This window comes from Pseudorca crassidens, chromosome 11 (assembly GCF_039906515.1).
Source record: "Pseudorca crassidens isolate mPseCra1 chromosome 11, mPseCra1.hap1, whole genome shotgun sequence".
Taxonomy (NCBI): Eukaryota; Metazoa; Chordata; class Mammalia; order Artiodactyla; family Delphinidae; genus Pseudorca; species Pseudorca crassidens.
Window position 1 is genome coordinate 79,431,052 of NC_090306.1, and position 18,094 is coordinate 79,449,145.

Here is an 18,094-nt window from a genome sequence, read left to right on the forward strand (position 1 = left end):
ATCCACCACACTACAAATAACTCAATTTCGTTTCTTTTTATGGCTGAGTAATACGCCATTGTATATATGTGCCACATCTTTTTTATCCATTCATCTGCCGATGGACACTTAGGTTGCTTCCATGTTCTGGCTATTGTAAATAGTGCTACAATGAACATTGTGGTACATGACTCTTTGAATTATGGTTTTCTCAGGGTATGTGCCCAGTAGTGGGATTGCTGGGTCATATGGTAGTTCTATTTGTAGTTTTTTAAGGAAGCTCCATACTCTTCTCCATAGTGGCTGTATCAATTTACATTCCCACCAACAGTGCCAGAGTGCTCCCTTTTCTCCACACCCTCTCTAGCATTTATTGTTTCTATATTTTTTGATGATGGCCATTCTGACTGGTGTGAGGTGATAACTCATTGTAGTTTTGATTTGCATTTCTCTAATGATTAGTGATTTTCAGCATCTTTTCATGTGTTTGTTGGCAATCTGTATATCTTCTTTGGAGAAATGTCTGTTTAGGTCTTCTGCCCATTTTTTGATTGGGTTGTTTGTTTTTTTGATATTGAGCTGCATGAGCTCCTTGTAAATTTTGGAGATTAATCCTTTGTCAGTTGCTTCATTTGAAAATATTGTCTCCCATTCTGAGGGTTGTCTTTTCGTCTTGTTTATGGTTTCCTTTGCTGTGCGAAAGCTTTTAAGTTTCATTAGGTCCCATTTGTTTGTTTTTATTTCCATTTCTCTAGAAGGTGGGTCAGAAAAGATCTTGCTGTGATTTATGTCATAGAGTGTTCTGCCTATTTTTCCTCTAAGAGTTTTATAGTGTCTGGCCTTACACTTAGGTCTTTAATCCATTTTGAGTTTATTTTTGTGTATGGTGTTAGGGAGTGTTCTAATTTCATTCTTTGACATGTAGCTGTCCAGTTTTCCCAGCACCACTTATTGAAGAGGCTGTCTTTTCTCCATTGTATACTCTTACCTCCTTTATCAAAGGTAAGGTGGCCATACGTGCATGGGTTTATCTCTGGGCTTTCTATCCTGTTCCATTGATCTGTATTTCTTTTTTTGTGCCAGTACCATACTGCCTTGATTACTGTAGCTTTGTAGTATGTCTGAAGTCAGGGAGCCTGATGCCTCCAGCTCCGTTTTTCTTTCTCAAGATTGCTTTGTTTATTTGGGGTCTTTTGTGTTTACATACAAATTGTGCAATTTTTTGTTCTAGTTCTGTGAAAAATGCCAGTGGTAGTTTGATAGGGATTGCATTGAATCTGTAGATTGCTTTGGGTAGTATAGTCATTTTCACAATGTTGATTCTTCCAATCCAAGAACATGATATATCTCTCCATCTGTTTGTATCATCTTTAATTTCTTTCATCAGTGTCTTATAGTTTTCTGCATACAGGTCTTTGGTCTCCTTAGGTAGGTTTATTCCTAGGTGTTTTATTCTTTTTGTTGCAATGGTAAATGGGAGTGTTTCCTTAATTTCTTTTTCAGATTTTTCAGCAGTAGTGTATAGGAATGCAAGAGATTTCTGTGCATTAATTTTGTATCCTGCAGCTTTACCAGATTCATTGATTAGCTCTAGTAGTTTTCTGGTAGCATCTTTAGGATTCTGTATGTATAGTATCATGTCATCTGCAAACAGTGACAGTTTTACTTCTTCTTTTCTGATTTGGATTCCTTTTATTTCTTTTTTCTTCTCTGATTGCTGTGACTAAAACTTCCAAAACTATGTTGAATAGTAGTGGTTAGAGTGGGCAACCTTGTCTTGTTCCTGATCTTAGAGGAAATGTTTTCAGTTTTTCACCATTGAGAACAATGTTGGCTGTGGGTTTGTCATATATGGCCTTTATTATGTTGAGGTAGGTTCCCTCTATGCCTACTTTTTGGAGAGTTTTTATCATAAATTTGTGTTGAGTTTTGTTGAAAGCTTTTTCTGCATCTATTAAGATTATCATATGGTTTTTATCCTTCAGTTTGTTAATATGGTGTATCACATTGATTGATTTGTGTGTATTGAAGAATCCTTGCATTCCTGGGGTAAACCCCACTTGGTCATGGTGTATGATCCTTTTAATGTGTTGTTGGATTCTGTTTGCTAGTATTTTGTTGAGGATTTTTGCATCTATGTTCATCAGTGATATTGGCCTGTAGTGTTCTTTCTTTGTGACATCTTTGTCTGGTTTTGGTATCAGGGTGATGGTGGCCTCGTAGAATGAGTTTGGGAGTGTTCCTCCCTCTGCTATATTTTGGAAGAGTTTGAGAAGGATAGGTGTTAGCTCTTCTCTAAATGTTTGATAGAATTCACCTTTGAAGCCTCTGGTCCTGGGCTTTTGTTTGTTGGAAGATTTTTAATCACAGTTTCAATTTCAGTGCTTGTGATTGGTGTGTTTATATTTTCTATTTCTTCCTGGTTCAGTGTGGGAAGGTTGTGCTTTTCTACGAATGTGTCCATTTATTCCTGGTTGTCCATTTTATAGGCATATAGTTGCTTTTAGTAATCTTTCATGATCCTTTGTATTTCTGCAGTGTCAGTTGTTACTTCTCCTTTTTCATTTCTAATTCTGTTGATTTGAGTCTTCTCCCTTTTTTTCTTGATGAGTCTGGCTAATGGTTTATCAATTTTGTTTATCTTCTCAAAGAACCAGCTTTTAGTTTTATTGATCTTTGCTATTGTTTCCTTCATTTCTTTTTCATTTATTTCTGATCTGATCTTTATGATTTCTTTCCTTCTGCTAACTTTGGTTTTTTTTAATTCTTCTTTCTCTAATTGCTTTAGGTGTAAGTTTAGGTTGTTTGTTTGAGATTTTTCTTGTTTATTGAGGTAGGATTTTACTGCTATAAACTTCCCTCTTAGAACTGCTTTTGCTGCATCCCATAGGTTTTGAGTCATTGTGTTTTCATTGTCATTTGTTTCTAGGTATTTTTTGATTTCCTCTTTGATTTCTTCAGTGATCTCTTGGTTATTTAGTAGTATATTGTTTAGCCTCCATGTGTTTGTATTTTTTACAGTTTTTTTCCTGTAATTGGTATCTAGTCTCATAGAGTTGTGGTTGGAAGAGATACTTGATACAATTTCCGTTTTTTAAAATTTACCAAGGCTTGATTTGTGATCCAAGATATGGTCTATCCTGGAGAATGTTCCATGATCACTTGAGAAGAAAGTGTATTCTGTTGTTTTTGGATGGAATGTCCTATAAATATCTGTTGAGTCCATCTTGTTTAATGTGTCATTTAAAGCTTGTGTTCCCTTATTTATTTTTATTTTGGATGATCTGTCCATTGGTGAAAGTGGGGTGTTAATAAAGTCCCTTACTATGATTATGTTACTGTCGATTTCCCCTTTTATGGCTGTTAGCACTTGCCGTATGTATTGAGGTGCTCCTATGTTGGGTGCATAAATATTTACAATTGTTATATCTTCTTGGATTGATCCCTTGCTCATTATGTAGTGTCCTTCTTTGTCTCTTGTAATAGTCTTTATTTTAAAGTCTATTTTGTCTGATATGAGAATTGCTACTCCAGCTTTCTTTTGATTTCCATTGGCATGGAATATCTTTTTCCATCCCCTCACTTTCAGTCTGTATGGGTCCCTAGGTCTGAAGTGGGTCTCTTGTAGACAGTGTATGTATGGGTCTTGTTTTTGTATCCATTCAGCTAGTGTATGTCTTTTGGCTGGAGCATTTAATCCATTTACATTTAAGGTAATTATCGATATGTATTTTCCTATTACCATTTTCTTAATTGTTTTTGGTTTGTTTTTGTAGGTCTTTTCCTGTTCCTGTGTTTCCTACCTAGACAGGTTCCTTTAGCATTTGTTGTAAAGCTCGTTTGGTGGTGCTGAATTCTCTTAACTTTTGCTTGTCTGTAAAGATTTTGATTATTCCATCGAATCTGAATGAGATCCTTGCTGGGTAGAGTAATCTTGAGTGTATGTTTTTCCCTTTCATCACTTTAAATATGTCCTGCCACTCCCTTCTGGCTTGCAGAGTTTCTGCTGAAAAATCAGCTGTTAACCTTATGGGGATTCCCTTGTATGTTATTTGTTGCTTTTCCCTTGCTGCTTTTAATTTTTTTTCTTTGTATTTCATTTTTGATAGTTTGATTAATATGTATTTCAGCGTGTTTCTTGTTGCGTTTATCCTGCGTGGGACTGTTGGCGCTTCTTGGACTTGGGTGGCTATTTCATTTCCCATGCTAGGGAAGTTTTTGACTGTAATCTCTTCAGATATTTTCTCAGACCCTTTCTTTTTCTCTTCTTCTTCTGGGACCCCTGTAATTCAAATGCTCGTGCGTTTGATGTTGTCCCAGAGGTCTCTGAGACTGTCCTCAATTCTTTTCATTCTTTTTTCTTTATTCTGCTCCTCGGCAGTTATTTCCACCATTGTATCTTCCAGCTCACTTATCCGTTCTTCTGCCTCAGTTATTCTGTTATTGATTCCTTCTAGAGTATTTTTAGTTTCAATAATTGTGTTGTTCATCACTGTTTGCTCTTTACTTCTTCTAGATCCTTGTTAAATGTTTCTTGTATTTTCTCCATTCTGTTTCAGAGATTTTGGATCATCTTTACTGTCATTACTCTGAATTCTTTTTCAGATAGGTTGCCTATTTTGTCTTCATTTATTTGGTCTTGTAGGCATTTACCTTGCTCCTTCATCTGTAACATATTTTTTGTCATTTTATTTATTTATTTTTTTGATGGGTCCTGTTGTATTCCTGTCTTACTGGTTGTTTGATCTGAGACTTCCAGCACGGAGTCTGCAGGCAGTTGGTTAGAGCTTGGTCTTGGTGCTGAGGTGAGGACCTCCGGGAGGCCTCACTCCAATTGATAGTCCCTGGGGTCTGAGGTTCTCTGTTAGTCCAGTGGTTTGGACTCAGAGCTCCCACTGCAGGAGTTTGGGCCCGACCTCTGGCCTGGGAACTAAGACCCTGCAAGCTTTGTGGTGTGGTTAAAAAAAAAAAAAAAAAAGGAAGAAATAAGGAAAAGAAGGAGCAGTATAGTATTAAAGAATAAAAAGCAAAATAAAATTAGAAAGATAAAAAATATATTAGGAAAAATAAAACTATAATTGAAACAACTGCAAAAAGGTCAAATAAAACCACAACAGAAAAAAGAAAAAAATAAAAGAGGTATGTGGGGGGAAATAAGCCGGAAGGAGAGAACAATAACAAAGTATAAAGAATAAAATAAAATTAGAAAAATAAAAGATTTATTAGGAGAAATAAAAAAAAGAATCAACAACAATGAATCAACAAGATAAAACAGAACCCCAGTCTAAAAGAGGAAAAAAAAAAAAAAAGCCTTGGTTATGGGGGCGGAGTTTTGGCAGGGGTGGAACTTAGGCAGGAGCCGGGGGACTAGGTGAGGCGACGTTCAAGCGTGGGGTGGGGCCTCTGCTTCGGACCTGCACGGAAGGGGAGAGGCAGCGGTGGAAAGGAGGGCCTCTGGAATGTGGAGTTCCGGAGTTTGGAGGTAGGGCCCTGCGTGAGGGTGTGTGGGTGGGGTTTGGGCCCAGCGTGTTGGAGGGTGTCTCCGAGTGTAGAGGTGGGGCCCTGGGTGGGGCTGTAGGGGCGGGGCTCAGGTTCTGTGCAGCAGGAGGGAGGCTCCGAGGGCAGAGCATTAGGCCCAGGAGCCCAACAGGCTCCCCAGTGCCTAAGTGGACAGGGAAAGCACTGGCCCTGTTCCCTTACGTTCCTTTGTGCCCCTCCCCCACCGTCTCCCCAAGGGTCTCTGTCGCCACTGGACCCCTAACCATGGGTGGATCCCACTGGGTGTAGGAACTCCTCCCGTCCCCCAGCCACCCTTAAGGAGTGCCAATCCCTGAGGTCCGGCCTTTACTTTTGCTCCCCCTTCCCTTCCTCCCTGACCCTCAGGCAGGACCCGCGCAACTGGAGGGGGCCTAGGTGGGCAGAGGATCAGGCCCGAGATCTCAGCAGGTTCCTAGAGACCCGAGTGGGCAGGGGAAACCTGGCCACGCTCCCTTTTGATCCTCTGCCCTCCCAGTGGTTCCGCAGTTTCCCCCTTTGGGTGTGGGATACCTTCCCCTCCCCCAGCTGCCCCTCAGGGGTGCCAGTCTTGTCCCACCTCCACTTCTCCCCCTTCACTCCCCCCACACCCCACATCCTACCCAGTTGCTGGGGGTTCCTCCCATCCCCTTAGGTGTGTGTGGTCCTCCACCAGTGCCTGGTAGGTGCCCTTACATTATTTTGTTAAATAAATTAATATATGGATTTTGCATGAGTCCCTTAGTTTTTCTTATGTTATTTAGGCTAACTGGTGCAACAAGGTCAAAACATCAGTGCCTGGACAGAGGAAGGGCTTATTTCTCATTACTGCTATACTCTCACTTGGGTCAATGAATGGGAAAAACATCTCTGCTCCACAGAGTCATTCAGAGACCCAGGCTCCTTCCAGTGGGTGGCTTCACCATCCCTTGAAGCCGCGAACTCCTCTACCGGATCCCATGCATCTGGATGCCAGGCAAAGGAGAGGAGAAAATGTGAAGAGAGGATTGTATGGTGGGTCAGCCCTAAAGGAGGAGGCTTCTGCCATATTTCATTGGGCAGAAACTTAATTCTCTGCTGCTCTACCCCTCCAACTGCAAGAGAGCTAGGAACAGTGATCTAGTGACGCACCCTAGAAGAAGAGAAACTCATACATCAGTAAGAATTCACTTGCTCTGCTTCACTCTCTGAGCCCCAACTTCTGAAAAGAATTAACAATTGCTATTTGTCAACACTTTATGGGGATTTAATTAGGCAATAAATGTGGAAGTATTTAGTAAAGTGCTAATCAAATGTTAATTATGAATATTCCTGGGTAATTTAGTCCCTTTACTCCTGCTTTCATGGGTGAAATGTATAGGCTGAAATGCCCTCTAAGAATCCTTTCCAGCTCTAAAATGCTTAGCTTCTGTGGTTCTTTTAAACCTTCAGCAAGCAGGTGCCTTTCTGACCTTGTGGTGGTGCCTGGGATAAGCCCTTTAGGATCCTACAACCCAACCCGCCTGTCCCCAAACCCTCTTTGATTGCTATAATATTGCCTGTGTTCTTTCTGAGACATAAGCTGACCCAGTCTTATCTCATTTTAATTCTGTTCATTCCAACTATGGGTAAAAGATAACTTTTGCTTCCTGTTGCATCAGCAAGTTGTAGCCCATTAGATTCTTAATTTCAGAAGAAAATTGTAGATGAGGGAATAGAACCCAAGAAAGCATTTTACAGATTTGAAATACTAAAAACAAACAGGATTACTTTAATCCTGCCTTGAAAGATTCAGTGTAATAGAACTGATTCAATCTACTGCCTTTGTGGTTTCTTCAGTCTCTTACCTCAGCTTCCCAACCTTTTTCTCCAGCTAAATTCCCTTTGTGGTTCATTGACAACTGTTTTGCACAACTCGTAGAGGAGGTGAGCAAGGAGAAGTCTGAATTCTCCTCTGTTAAGGACAGAATATGCATTGATGATATGCATTGATGCTCGGGGGTATTCCAGCTTCTAGGTAATTTGAATAAAGCAGAGGAAATGATCTACCCACTTCCATTCAGGCCCCTTCTTATCTTTCTCCAGACCACAGCCAGGGGGCTTTTTTCACATTGCAAATCTGATGTCATTCCTGTGGTTAAACAATTTAATGTGTATTGTACTTTAAAAAAAAAAACTTTGATATATGTTATACAAATAATACAATGCACAGATCTTCAATACAGTTTCAGGAGTTTTGATATTGGATATGCTTGTGAAATCACCATCCCAAACAAAATATAGAACATTTTTATCACCTCAGAAAGTTCTCTTGCTCCCCTTTTCCAGTGATTTCACTCCCTGCCCAGCCCATTTTCAGATCCATACGAATATAAATACACAGTATGGACTTTTTTTGTGCCTGGCTATTTTTACTCAAAATAGTCTTCTGGACAGCATTCTGTGTTGTCGTGTGTTCATTCCTTTCAGTTGAGTATGAATATACTGCAATTTATTTATCCATTCTCTTGTTGATGGACATTTGGATTGTTTCCAGTTTTAGGCTATTTTAAGGCAGCTGTGAATATTCATGTTAAGTCTTTTGGGGATATAAGTTTTCATTTCTCTTGGGTAAATACCTAAGAGTGGAATTGTTAAGTAATAGGGGCGTTAACAGTCTAACAACCCATTTAGGATGAAGACCAAAATCCTGCATGACCTTGATCATGGGGTCATCCCACAAACTCCCCCCTTCTCTTCACTCTGTGACTGCAGCCCCTCTGTTCATGCTCTTCCCTCTGCCTATCTTCCCTCTGGAAAAGAGGCCTTTCTTGCCTCTTTTCCAGTTTATCCTTCAGATCTAAAGTCCAGCAACAGCTGCCCGCCTTCCCCATTAAGGTAAATCCTTTATCACAGGCATCCACACCTCTGTGTTCTCGATGCCCTGCACACACCAAGACTGTGGTTTTATATTCATGGGCATGAGTACAGCTGACCCTCGAACAACTCGGGGGTTAGGGGCGCTGACCCTCTGCACAGTGGAAAATCCATAGTCGGCCCTCCCTATCCACAGTTCAGCATCCACAGATTCAACCAGCCCTGGTGATGTAGTACTGTAGTATTTGAAAAAAACTAAAAAAAAAAATCTGCATATAAGTGGACCTGCGCAGTTCAAGCCCGTGTTGTTCAAGGGTCAACTGTATTTGTTTAGTGTTTGCTTCTCACTCAGCTCAGGCTCCATGAGAGCAGGCTATCTGTCTGTTTCACTCACACAGTGCCTGGTCTAGTTTCTGGCACATACTAGGCATTCAATAAGTCACTGTTGGATGAATGAATGATGGTGCTGTCCCTTACCACACCACAGATTCTGTCCTCCACTTTGGTAAAACCCCTTTTGTTTATCCAGAGAAGAAACTCTTTGTCCCCTCATGGACTTCTCCATAGCTGGGACTCAGCTGGAGAGAAAAAAAAAAGACCAGGCAATCAGTTATGTTTAGGCTGCCTGGCTTCCAGGAAAGAGAAGAGCTTGAATTTCAATCTTAATCATCTTTGTCTTAAGCAGACCATTATATAAATGAACTCCCTGCTAAAGGGGCTTCTGATCCAAATGAGACTACAAAGCAATGCAGTTAGCAAGTATTCCACCTTGAACTACATCGACGGGGACTTGCTCCTAGTTTTCTTTGTTTCCCCTAGTTTTTCTTCTTGAGGACAAAATACTGGGAGCATTCTCAAGACAGCACTGGTTTTCTTGGAAAGCAGAAATTCTTCTTAGTAGAGAGTCAGGGAATGAAGCGGTTCCAGAATAAAAGTGAGAGGATAAAATGCTATGCAATGAAATTTGCTTATATATTGAAAAGCGCCTCCGTGAGGCATTTTTACCAGTTGACTTGCCAGAGCAGAGGTGCTGATGAGGTGGGAAGGCTCCTTTACTCCATGTGCTGTTATTGTGAGCAAGGCTAATCAGGGAGATGCTTAACTGTACATCCTCTCTCCTCCTCGAACCCTCCCAATACGTAGAGGAATGAAGATGATTACTCGAATCTTACATACCTTTGCATGATTCCATATTTCTCATGAGTGATTTCCTTTCTGAGTTGAGTCCTTGTTTGCGTAGAGTGATAACAATGAGCAGATGAGTGTGTGGCTACTCTTTCTTCTCTAAGTATTTTGCCTTTAGGAATCAGCAAATCTCTGTAGAAGGAATGGAACATACTCTCCTGTCTTTAAATAGGGGTGGGTGATTCTCCCTTTGATGAAGATTTCAGGAAGTCAAAGGTGGTAATATGCATCAGAAACTCTGCCAGGATGTTTATTAAGAAACTTCAGAGTGTTCATACCCTTTGATCTAGTAATTCCACTCCTAGATATCTGTTCTGAAGAATTAATCATAGATATAGACAAGAGACTATTGCAAGGAAGGTCATTGCTGCATAATTTACAATAGGGAGATATTGGAAATGGTCTAAGTGTTTAACAAAAAGAGAATGGCTAAATAAATTCTGGGGTCTGCTTATCATAAATATTATGATATTAAAGTGTTTGCAAAGTCTAGTTAGTATGATAGGGAAAATTCTCCTAGTGAAAGAAGTACCTAGAATAGGGCCTGAGATATTGTAGGTACTCTGTAAATATTTGTTCAAGTAATAGATGGATAGATTATTTTTATAACCAGAAAAAGTGATTTGAAAGTCTGCCAGAGAAATGGAGGTTAACATTTTAAAAAAATATAGGTAGGGTTAACACTTCTGGAAAGGCATTTTGCAGAGGGAAAGAAGATGAAAGCAATTCTCCCCTCTCCTCCCTAAAAACCAACAGAAAACTTGACCTTGAATGTAGGCCAATGGAAAGACCTCTCTCCCAGGACATTTTAGATGGAAACAGAGTCCATTTGCAATGATGGCCAGGGTGGGGGGGGTGCTTTGCTCTAAAAGGAGAATTTGTTAACTTAATAGTTCTTGAGCACTTATTTTGGTGTATGTGCTAAAAATTTTGCTGAGATATTGGTTTGAGAGATTTTTCTAATTTAAAAGAGTTTTGTTCCTTCACTGTTTTGTTAGGTGAAGAGTTGGAAATATTTCTGCCTCATCAAACAGCCTCAATTCCAGAGAGACACCCAGACAGAACATCTGCCATGTAAGCCTTTTTCCTCCTCTTGCCCTCTAAAGTTGAGACTGGCAGCTGTGGGCGTTCTTGGAAGTGTTTGCCTTGTACATTTGAGCTCAAACAACTGGCTCATTGCCAATCTGCACTCCAGATACTTAAATCTTAAATACTTAGTATTCTTCTGAAACTTAAATAGAAGATGCAGCTTCACCAGATATAGACGAGTGCGCGCACGCGTGCGTGTGTCTGCGTGTGTGTGTGTAGGGGGGCAGCGGGGAGAGGCACAAAAAGAAAATCGACAAAAAGGTGTAGATTGGAAGCTATACTCTGAGCCAAGCGCTGCGCTTCAGTGGAATTAGGGGTCCACCTACAACAGGAATGTTTCAAAACAAAGATCAGGACAGAGCCAGCAAGGTCCAAGGTCACCCCTAGGGATACATGGATTCTGAAGCAAATTTCTCTGGGCTTCACTGACTGGGAAGACCCAGCTTTGGGAGGTGAAGGGAGGCATTATAATTTTGGAAACTCTCTTTAAGAAAAGAATACAATTTTAGGATGCAAATACTATAACAAGAAGACATGACAGTGCTTACATCTACTAAGCCCCACTATGTGAATCCCCAAGCCAACTTTCCTTTAGCCAGATCCCAACATGTCCAAGGACTCTCCAAAGCTCCCTGACACATGGGAAATTGTGATGGGAGGAATGTCAGAGAACAAGGACGGAGGTCTTAACTGACTGCGGTTACAATGTCTTAATTTTGCAAATTTAACAAAAACACGTGCCCTTGTGAGCATTGTTGGACTTTTCCTAGGGCCTTTACAAGGTGGGGGCTTTGAAACTCGAACTTCATTAACTTTGAGATGAATCCCGTCTGACCCATGCCCCACTCTTAGCATTTTTCTGCAGATTACATCAGACTAAAGTTAAAGGCAGCCATAAGTGGAACGCAGAAATTATAGAAAGGGAACTCATCACATACGTTCTTATAAGTCCTGTGATCTGATGAAGGACATGTTAGGTCTTCTGGAAGATTCAGTAAAGGAATCTTGGGGCTGAAGATCCAGCCTCCTGAGATAAGCATTAGCACAAGTTGGGAAACAAGGCTGCTTCAACCCAGTGGAGAAGGGAAAGTGACTTAGAAGGGCAGAGGAGTTACTTGGAGGTGAGAAAGGTAGCAGATAGTGCCTTGTCCAGGGACCTTACTTTGCTACTTGGCTTGGCAATCATTGCTAGCTTTGCAGTTCCCTCCAGGAGGGCAAATGAAGAACTTGGAGCAAGTTTCTCAGGGAAGAGGGCTACACAAATGAAAAAAAACAAGGTTGACTTTTGGGTGAGAGCATTAAGTGGGTGCAGGCACTGGATGGGTGGTTGGGGGGGGGCGTGTGGCAGAGAGAACTCTTGAATGAGATGTGAAGTCAAACCATTTAGGTCAATTAAAAATACGAGCTTACCAAACAGCACATACTTTATAAGAACACAGAAACAAAAGAATGCAAACTAAATACATTAGAAGGGGTGTCTGTGGGAGAGGGTTAAGAGTACGACTGGGGTTAAAAGGGAACATATTACTCACTTACCCAGTTCTTAATAAACAAGAGAGGAGCCATGAAAACAATCAAATAAAACAAAACACTCCAGCAGCAATGGGAGAGCATCAGTTTTTTGTGAAACGGCGAGATTTCCAGTAATAACTCTGGGTGGGATCTGCATACAACAGTTTCAGACTCTCAGTAGTCCCAAGGTTGTGTAGCTTTGGGAAACAAGGGCTGCCCATGTATGAGAATAGAAGGGATATTTTAAAAAACTGCTTCACAGTTTTTTGGGGAAAATGATACATGATTTTGGTTTTCTTAAAAATGCAAACCATACAGGTTATTGAATGAATTTAATCCATGTAAAATACTGGAAAGAATGCCTGACACATAGTGTGCCCCCAATAAATGTTACAAAACTAACCTGAAATTCCACCACTCGTAGATAACTAGAATTAAGATTCTGGTAAACATCCTTTCCAGGAAATATAGCGGTTTACTTCTTCAATTGTATATAAATGAGATAAAACTCTACATGATGTTCTGTAATAAAATGAAACTCAGTCTCTATATACACACATCCTGTCGGTTCTGCTTCTCTGGAGAACCCTGACATATAGTTTGTTAGGTTGCCCAGCTCAAATGTTTATTGACTTTCTGTATTTATTTCTTTTCTTTTAACCTTTCCTTTCTTTCTTTCTCTCTCTCTTTCTCCCTCTTTCTTTCCTTCTTTCTTTCTTTCCTTCTTTCCTTTTCTTTCCCCTCCCTCCCTCCCTCCTTTCCTTCCTTCCTTCCTTCCTTCATTCTAAAAATTATATCCTAGCCCTGTGTCTGGATCTTTTTCAGCTCCTCTGCTTATGCCTGACATGAGGCAACGTGACCTCGGAATCCCCCAAAGTGAGGGGCTCTAACCTGTAATCCCTGGGTTTTTGGGGGAGTGAGGAGCCTTTTTGACTAGGGAGTTGTACTTCAAGTGAGATTATAGAAATAAATAGGTCGCATAAATAAAGCCAAGTAATTGAGAATTACTGGCTTTAGTTAAGGGAACTTACTTTAACAACCAGTTCCTCCTTCATTTATCAGTTTACAGCTGAATGTAGAATTTCCTGTTGTTTCTTTCCCCCCCACCCCACCAGTAGTGGTTGATGTCATCACTGCCACCTAAAAAAACAATTTTTTACAGTGATGAAGGTTCTGTGATGTCATTGGGATTACAAAAGCTGGCAAGGAAATCTGCTATCAGCACTTATCACTGGAAATTACAAAGGAAATTAATTGTAAGCTTTCTAAGAAAGGACTGTTCAGTGAAACTAAACTTTTTTTTTTTTTCTTAATTTATTATACAATGAGTCTTTCCTCTCTCTACAGAGAGAATGCCCTACAACTTCAGGAGACTAAATAAACAGGGTTTGTGTAAGAGATAGATTGTCCTACTTTGTGAGTGCTTGATTGGCTAAGTATCTGTGCCAAAATGGTAACTATCTTCTTACCGGGTGGTTTGGTGATGGACCGTTTTTAAAGCAATCAGTCCTTGCCTGAGGGAGCTTTGAAATTTCCCCCTTTCTGTATCTTAGGTCAGATCTCCTAAGCAGGATTCCCCTGCCCCCGCCCCTCCCACCCACCCCCCACCCCAAGCCGTTAGAATGGAATTAGCATGTGTTTGTTTCCTGTGGCTGCTGTAAACAATTACCACAAACCGGTGGCTTAAAACAATAAGAAATTTATTTTCTTACAGTTCTGGGGGCCAGAAGTTCAAAATCAAGGTGTCAGGAGGGTTGGATTGGATCACACCTGAACAACACTGAGCAGGGAGAAGCAGTTGCTGCAAGTAAGGGCAATACTGTCACCAGAAGGAAGGGAGCACATGCAGCTGGGCAGCTTCAAACACCAGGCCAAGAGTGCAGGGAGAAAGGCAGGGAGTTCAGTTCAGACATGCTGAGTTGTGGCGTGGCTGGTGAGGCACCCAAGTGGTGATGCCCGTCTATTGGATTTGGTAGCAGGCGCACCGTGTTTGCCTTCAGGGAGAATGCTTTCAGTGGCATATAAGGCAGGGGGACTATGGAAGGGAGGTGAAGAATGAATGGGATTGAGGAAAGCTGAGATGGGGGTGGTCAGAAGCCAAAGAGAATGAGGATCTTTTGCACTGAGGACAGGCTTTCAGGGCCCAAGGCGATGCCCTAGAGCAGTAGTTGTCGAAGGCTGGTACCCAAACCTGCAGCAGCAGGCACCCGGTAACTTACCAGGAAAGCAAGGGACCTACCCGAGACTTAACTGAATCAAAAACCATAGGCTAGAGCCCAGAAATCAGTGTTTAACAAGCTCCCAGGTGATTCTGATGTAGGCTGAAGTCTGAGAACTAGGCCCTAGGAGGCAGGAGAAACAAGCTTTGATAGAGCTGGTGGTGCCATCTGTCATCAGGGAGGCATCTGGGCGGGTTGTGAACATGTTGAGTCCGGCTGGGCTGGCTGGAAGCAGAAAGTCTGGCCTGGGGGGCGTGGGTGGTATTGGACCTAACGGCATGAATTTCTGTAAAGCAAGCAAATGAGGAAAGGGACTGACTGGTTCCTTCCCAGGGCAGGATCCCTGCTGCTTGAGTATGAAATACACCTGTTTTGATCTTTCGAGCAGACCATCAATTCTACATCTTTCCACTCCTCTGAGCAACATAGTAGTGAGCGGATCTCTTGAAGCAGGAGCCTGGTGTTTGGCTGAAGCTGTCACAAAGTGGCATTTCTCACAGTATTTGCAGAGCCCCTGGGAAATGTTAACCAGAAACTCGGTCTGCTCTTTGACTTCAGTCTTTATGGTTGAAAACCTTTCTAAAATGGATATTTTTGTCACTTCAGAGACTAGGATAATATCCAGAGTAGCAAAGTTGTGAAAGATTTATTATCTTTCACAGATAAAGATAAAGCAGAGTGGCTTTAAGATGAGCTCTCAAATAGTGGCACTCTTACTCACTTGTGTTCTGATTTGCCTTCTTGAGAGGAAAGGATTGGGATGGAAGGAGTTCCTGCTGGGTGCTGGGACTTGCTTGTGACCTTCGGCATACATGATCTATGACACACACTGTTATGAATGTCTCTATCGGATTTCCCTTTAATGGCTATCATGAAAGTCATCTGTCCAGTGGCAGATAGCAGGAAGGTTGGCACAGTGTAAACCTGATGAGAGCAGGGCTGGTTAGTTCTTGGTTTTCTCTCTAAAACTTAGAATTATAACAGCACCCAGTAAACATGTGGAATGAATAAAAATACATGGTAATTATGGGGCTTCCCTGGTGGCGCAGTGGTTGGGAGTCCGCCTGCCGATGCAGGGGACGCGGGTTCATGCCCCGGTCCGGGAGGATCCCACGTGCCGCGGAGCGGCTGGGCCCGTGAGCCATGGCCGCTGAGCCTGCGCGTCCGGAGCCTGTGCTCCACAACGGGAGAGCCCACAGCGGTGAGAGGCCCGCGTACCGCAAAAAAAAAAAGCGGGATGTGGGCGTAGGGGCTGTTTGCCAGGAAATCCAGTAAAAGTCCCAAGCCTGCGCTGTGAGCCAGGGTTGTTGGGTTGGATAAACCCAGAATATATGACCCAGGAGTGAAAAGGAGAGTTGCGCTGTGCCACGTAGAGTAATGCTCTCAACCCCACTCCAAAGAGGTCTATATCTCAATCTGGAAGGAACTGTGAATAGGTTACATGGCAAAGAGGAATTAAGGTTGCCAATCAGCTGACCTTAAACTAGTGAGATTATCCAGGTAAACCCAATATAATCACCAGCATTCTTAAAAGTGGAAGAAGGGGGCAGAAGAGGGACAACCAGAGAGATGGTAGCATGAGAAGGACTTGGCCTGATGTTGCCGGCTTTGAAGATGGAGGAATGAGGCCATTAGCCATGGTATGTGGGTAGTCTCTAGAAACTGGAAAACGCAGAGGAACAGATTCTTCCCAAGGGCTTCCAGGAGGACCCAGCCCTGCTGATACCTTGACTTTAGCTCAGCGAGACCTATTTTTGATTTCCAACCTCCAGAAGTAAGTAAATAAGATGATAATTTTGTATTATTTTCAGCCACTAAATTTATGGTGGTTTGTTACAGCAATGATAGAAAACTAGTACATTCCCCAACAGGAAAATTTTAGAGCACTCCTACTAAAACAAGGGGGAAATACTGGGCAAGCAAACAGACCAGACAGATGGGTGCTGTAGACTAGATCTCTGGGATCTCTTGTTCTATGGCTCCCTGGGTATTTTCCTAGGGGAGACAGAATATACTATACAAAGTGTTGTCAATAGTAGCATGCACATGTTCCAGAAAACCAAAGCTCACGGCACCTGCCAGCAAGAGCAGAAAAGCCAGAGAGTGTTGCTCTGAAGGCACTCCACCTAGCCTGGAAACCTGGTTCCTTCACGCATCAGCTGAGTTACTGTAGGCAAGTTAACCTCTATGTGCCTTAGTAAAAGAGGATGATAAATATGTATCTGATGGAGTTTTTATGAGATTTAACCATGTTAATACATAAAATTAATAATCATGACTGGCATGTGGTTAAGGCTCAGTAAATGTTAATGGTTGCTGTTATGACTAGGCAGTATGTATAGAGGTTAGTAACTCTGGATCTGGAGCCAAACTCCCTGGGGTCAAAGCCAGCTCTGTCACTTACATCATCTATGCTGGGGCAAGTTATTTAACATCTACGAGGCCTAGTTTTTTCATGTGTAAAATGGGGATATTAAAGGTACTCACAGTTGTGATGGGGATTAATCAATTAATACACTTAGAGTCCTAGAACAATGTCTGATACATCCAGTAAAGGTCATCTGTCGTCGTCATCATCATCGTCATCAGTATTATGGGACCACTGTCACTCTAGATGATTAACAACTAAACAACCCCCATCATGAATTCAGTAGCATCTCATGTGATCATCCAGACCTTTTAGGTTAAGGAGAACCATGGTTCCCAGACTGTGGGAGTTACAGGGAGCAGCACCATCTTTCTTATCAGGAAATCAAATCATAGTAGCACCTAGGTAAGATGCATGCGAAAGGAAAGTGAAAAAATTAGTCATCAGAAACACCAGTAAGGAAAGACTCTTAGATAAGAGAGAGCCTACCTACTTCTCTTTTTTCCTCTACTCTGCAATTATGCAGGGCTGTACTTCCCTGTTGCTTTTGATTCAATGTTTTTACACTTTGTAACATAGTAAGAACATTAGGTTAAGGAACCTTGCCACTTTCTTATTCAGAGCAGTCCTCTCCACAATGCCAAGCATTCTCACTTCGGTAGATAATGACAAGAAATACGACACCCCATTAGTAAACAGGCAAATCATTTCGTGGCAACAGCCGATTTAATCAAAACATTCTGGTTTTTCCCTCATCTGAACCCACACAAGGAATGAACCAATCCAACGGGAAAAAATATTTGTTTTATCTTTACCACATTTATTTACTCTTAGGGACTGTTTAACTTCATCGGGCAGAGAAGTTGGAAAGAACAAAAATACTCGAGGCACTGAACAGCCTTCTCTATCTCCGGCACCAGACGGGAATGGCCTGGAGGTATTTCCACAGGGACGTGTTCTTGAGCTTTTTCTTGAAATCCTTTGCCCTCTTCTTCACAGGGGAGAACTAACCTATTTGTGCACCACGTTTTGGGGGGTAGGGTGCAGAATGGGAATTGAAGGATAAATCAGTCGTTTAACAATCCCGCCCATCCATGCAAATGATTTCAAAATATGAAATACTCATTCCAGAAAATTTATTGACAATTTATTATGCAAGGTATTGTGTAGGTGTTACAGAAAGACAAAGGTAAATTACACATGGATCATATCTCAAGGAACTCCCTGTCAAAGAAGTCATGTAAAAGACACACAGGTAACTGTGGGTAGTAGAAAGCTATGGGTGTGTTTTAGGTTGGATTCCTGGAAGTACAGCTAGAGCAAGGCTTGTGGGCTTTATTGAGGGAGGGATCTGGGGTGAAAACTTTGAGGCTGTGAGCCGAGAAGGACAGAG

The 18,094-nt window shown here is 41.8% G+C and overlaps 1 protein-coding gene across 3 annotated transcripts in view; it reads left to right on the plus strand.

Moving 5' to 3' along the window:
* MRPL42 (mitochondrial ribosomal protein L42) overlaps positions 1-17,782 on the plus strand; it is a 66,016-nt gene extending 48,234 nt beyond the window's left edge. For 2 of the 3 annotated variants that reach the window (XM_067697529.1, XM_067697528.1), the window contains exons 6-7: positions 10,512-10,587; positions 17,536-17,782. In XM_067697529.1, the coding sequence (XP_067553630.1) occupies positions 10,512-10,587; positions 17,536-17,767 (308 nt within the window). In that variant the 3' untranslated portion in view covers positions 17,768-17,782. Of the gene's footprint in view, positions 1-10,511; positions 10,588-17,535 lie in introns of those variants that run through there. The other variant, XM_067697532.1, reaches the window with a different exon arrangement.
* The last annotated feature ends 312 nt before the right edge of the window (positions 17,783-18,094 follow it).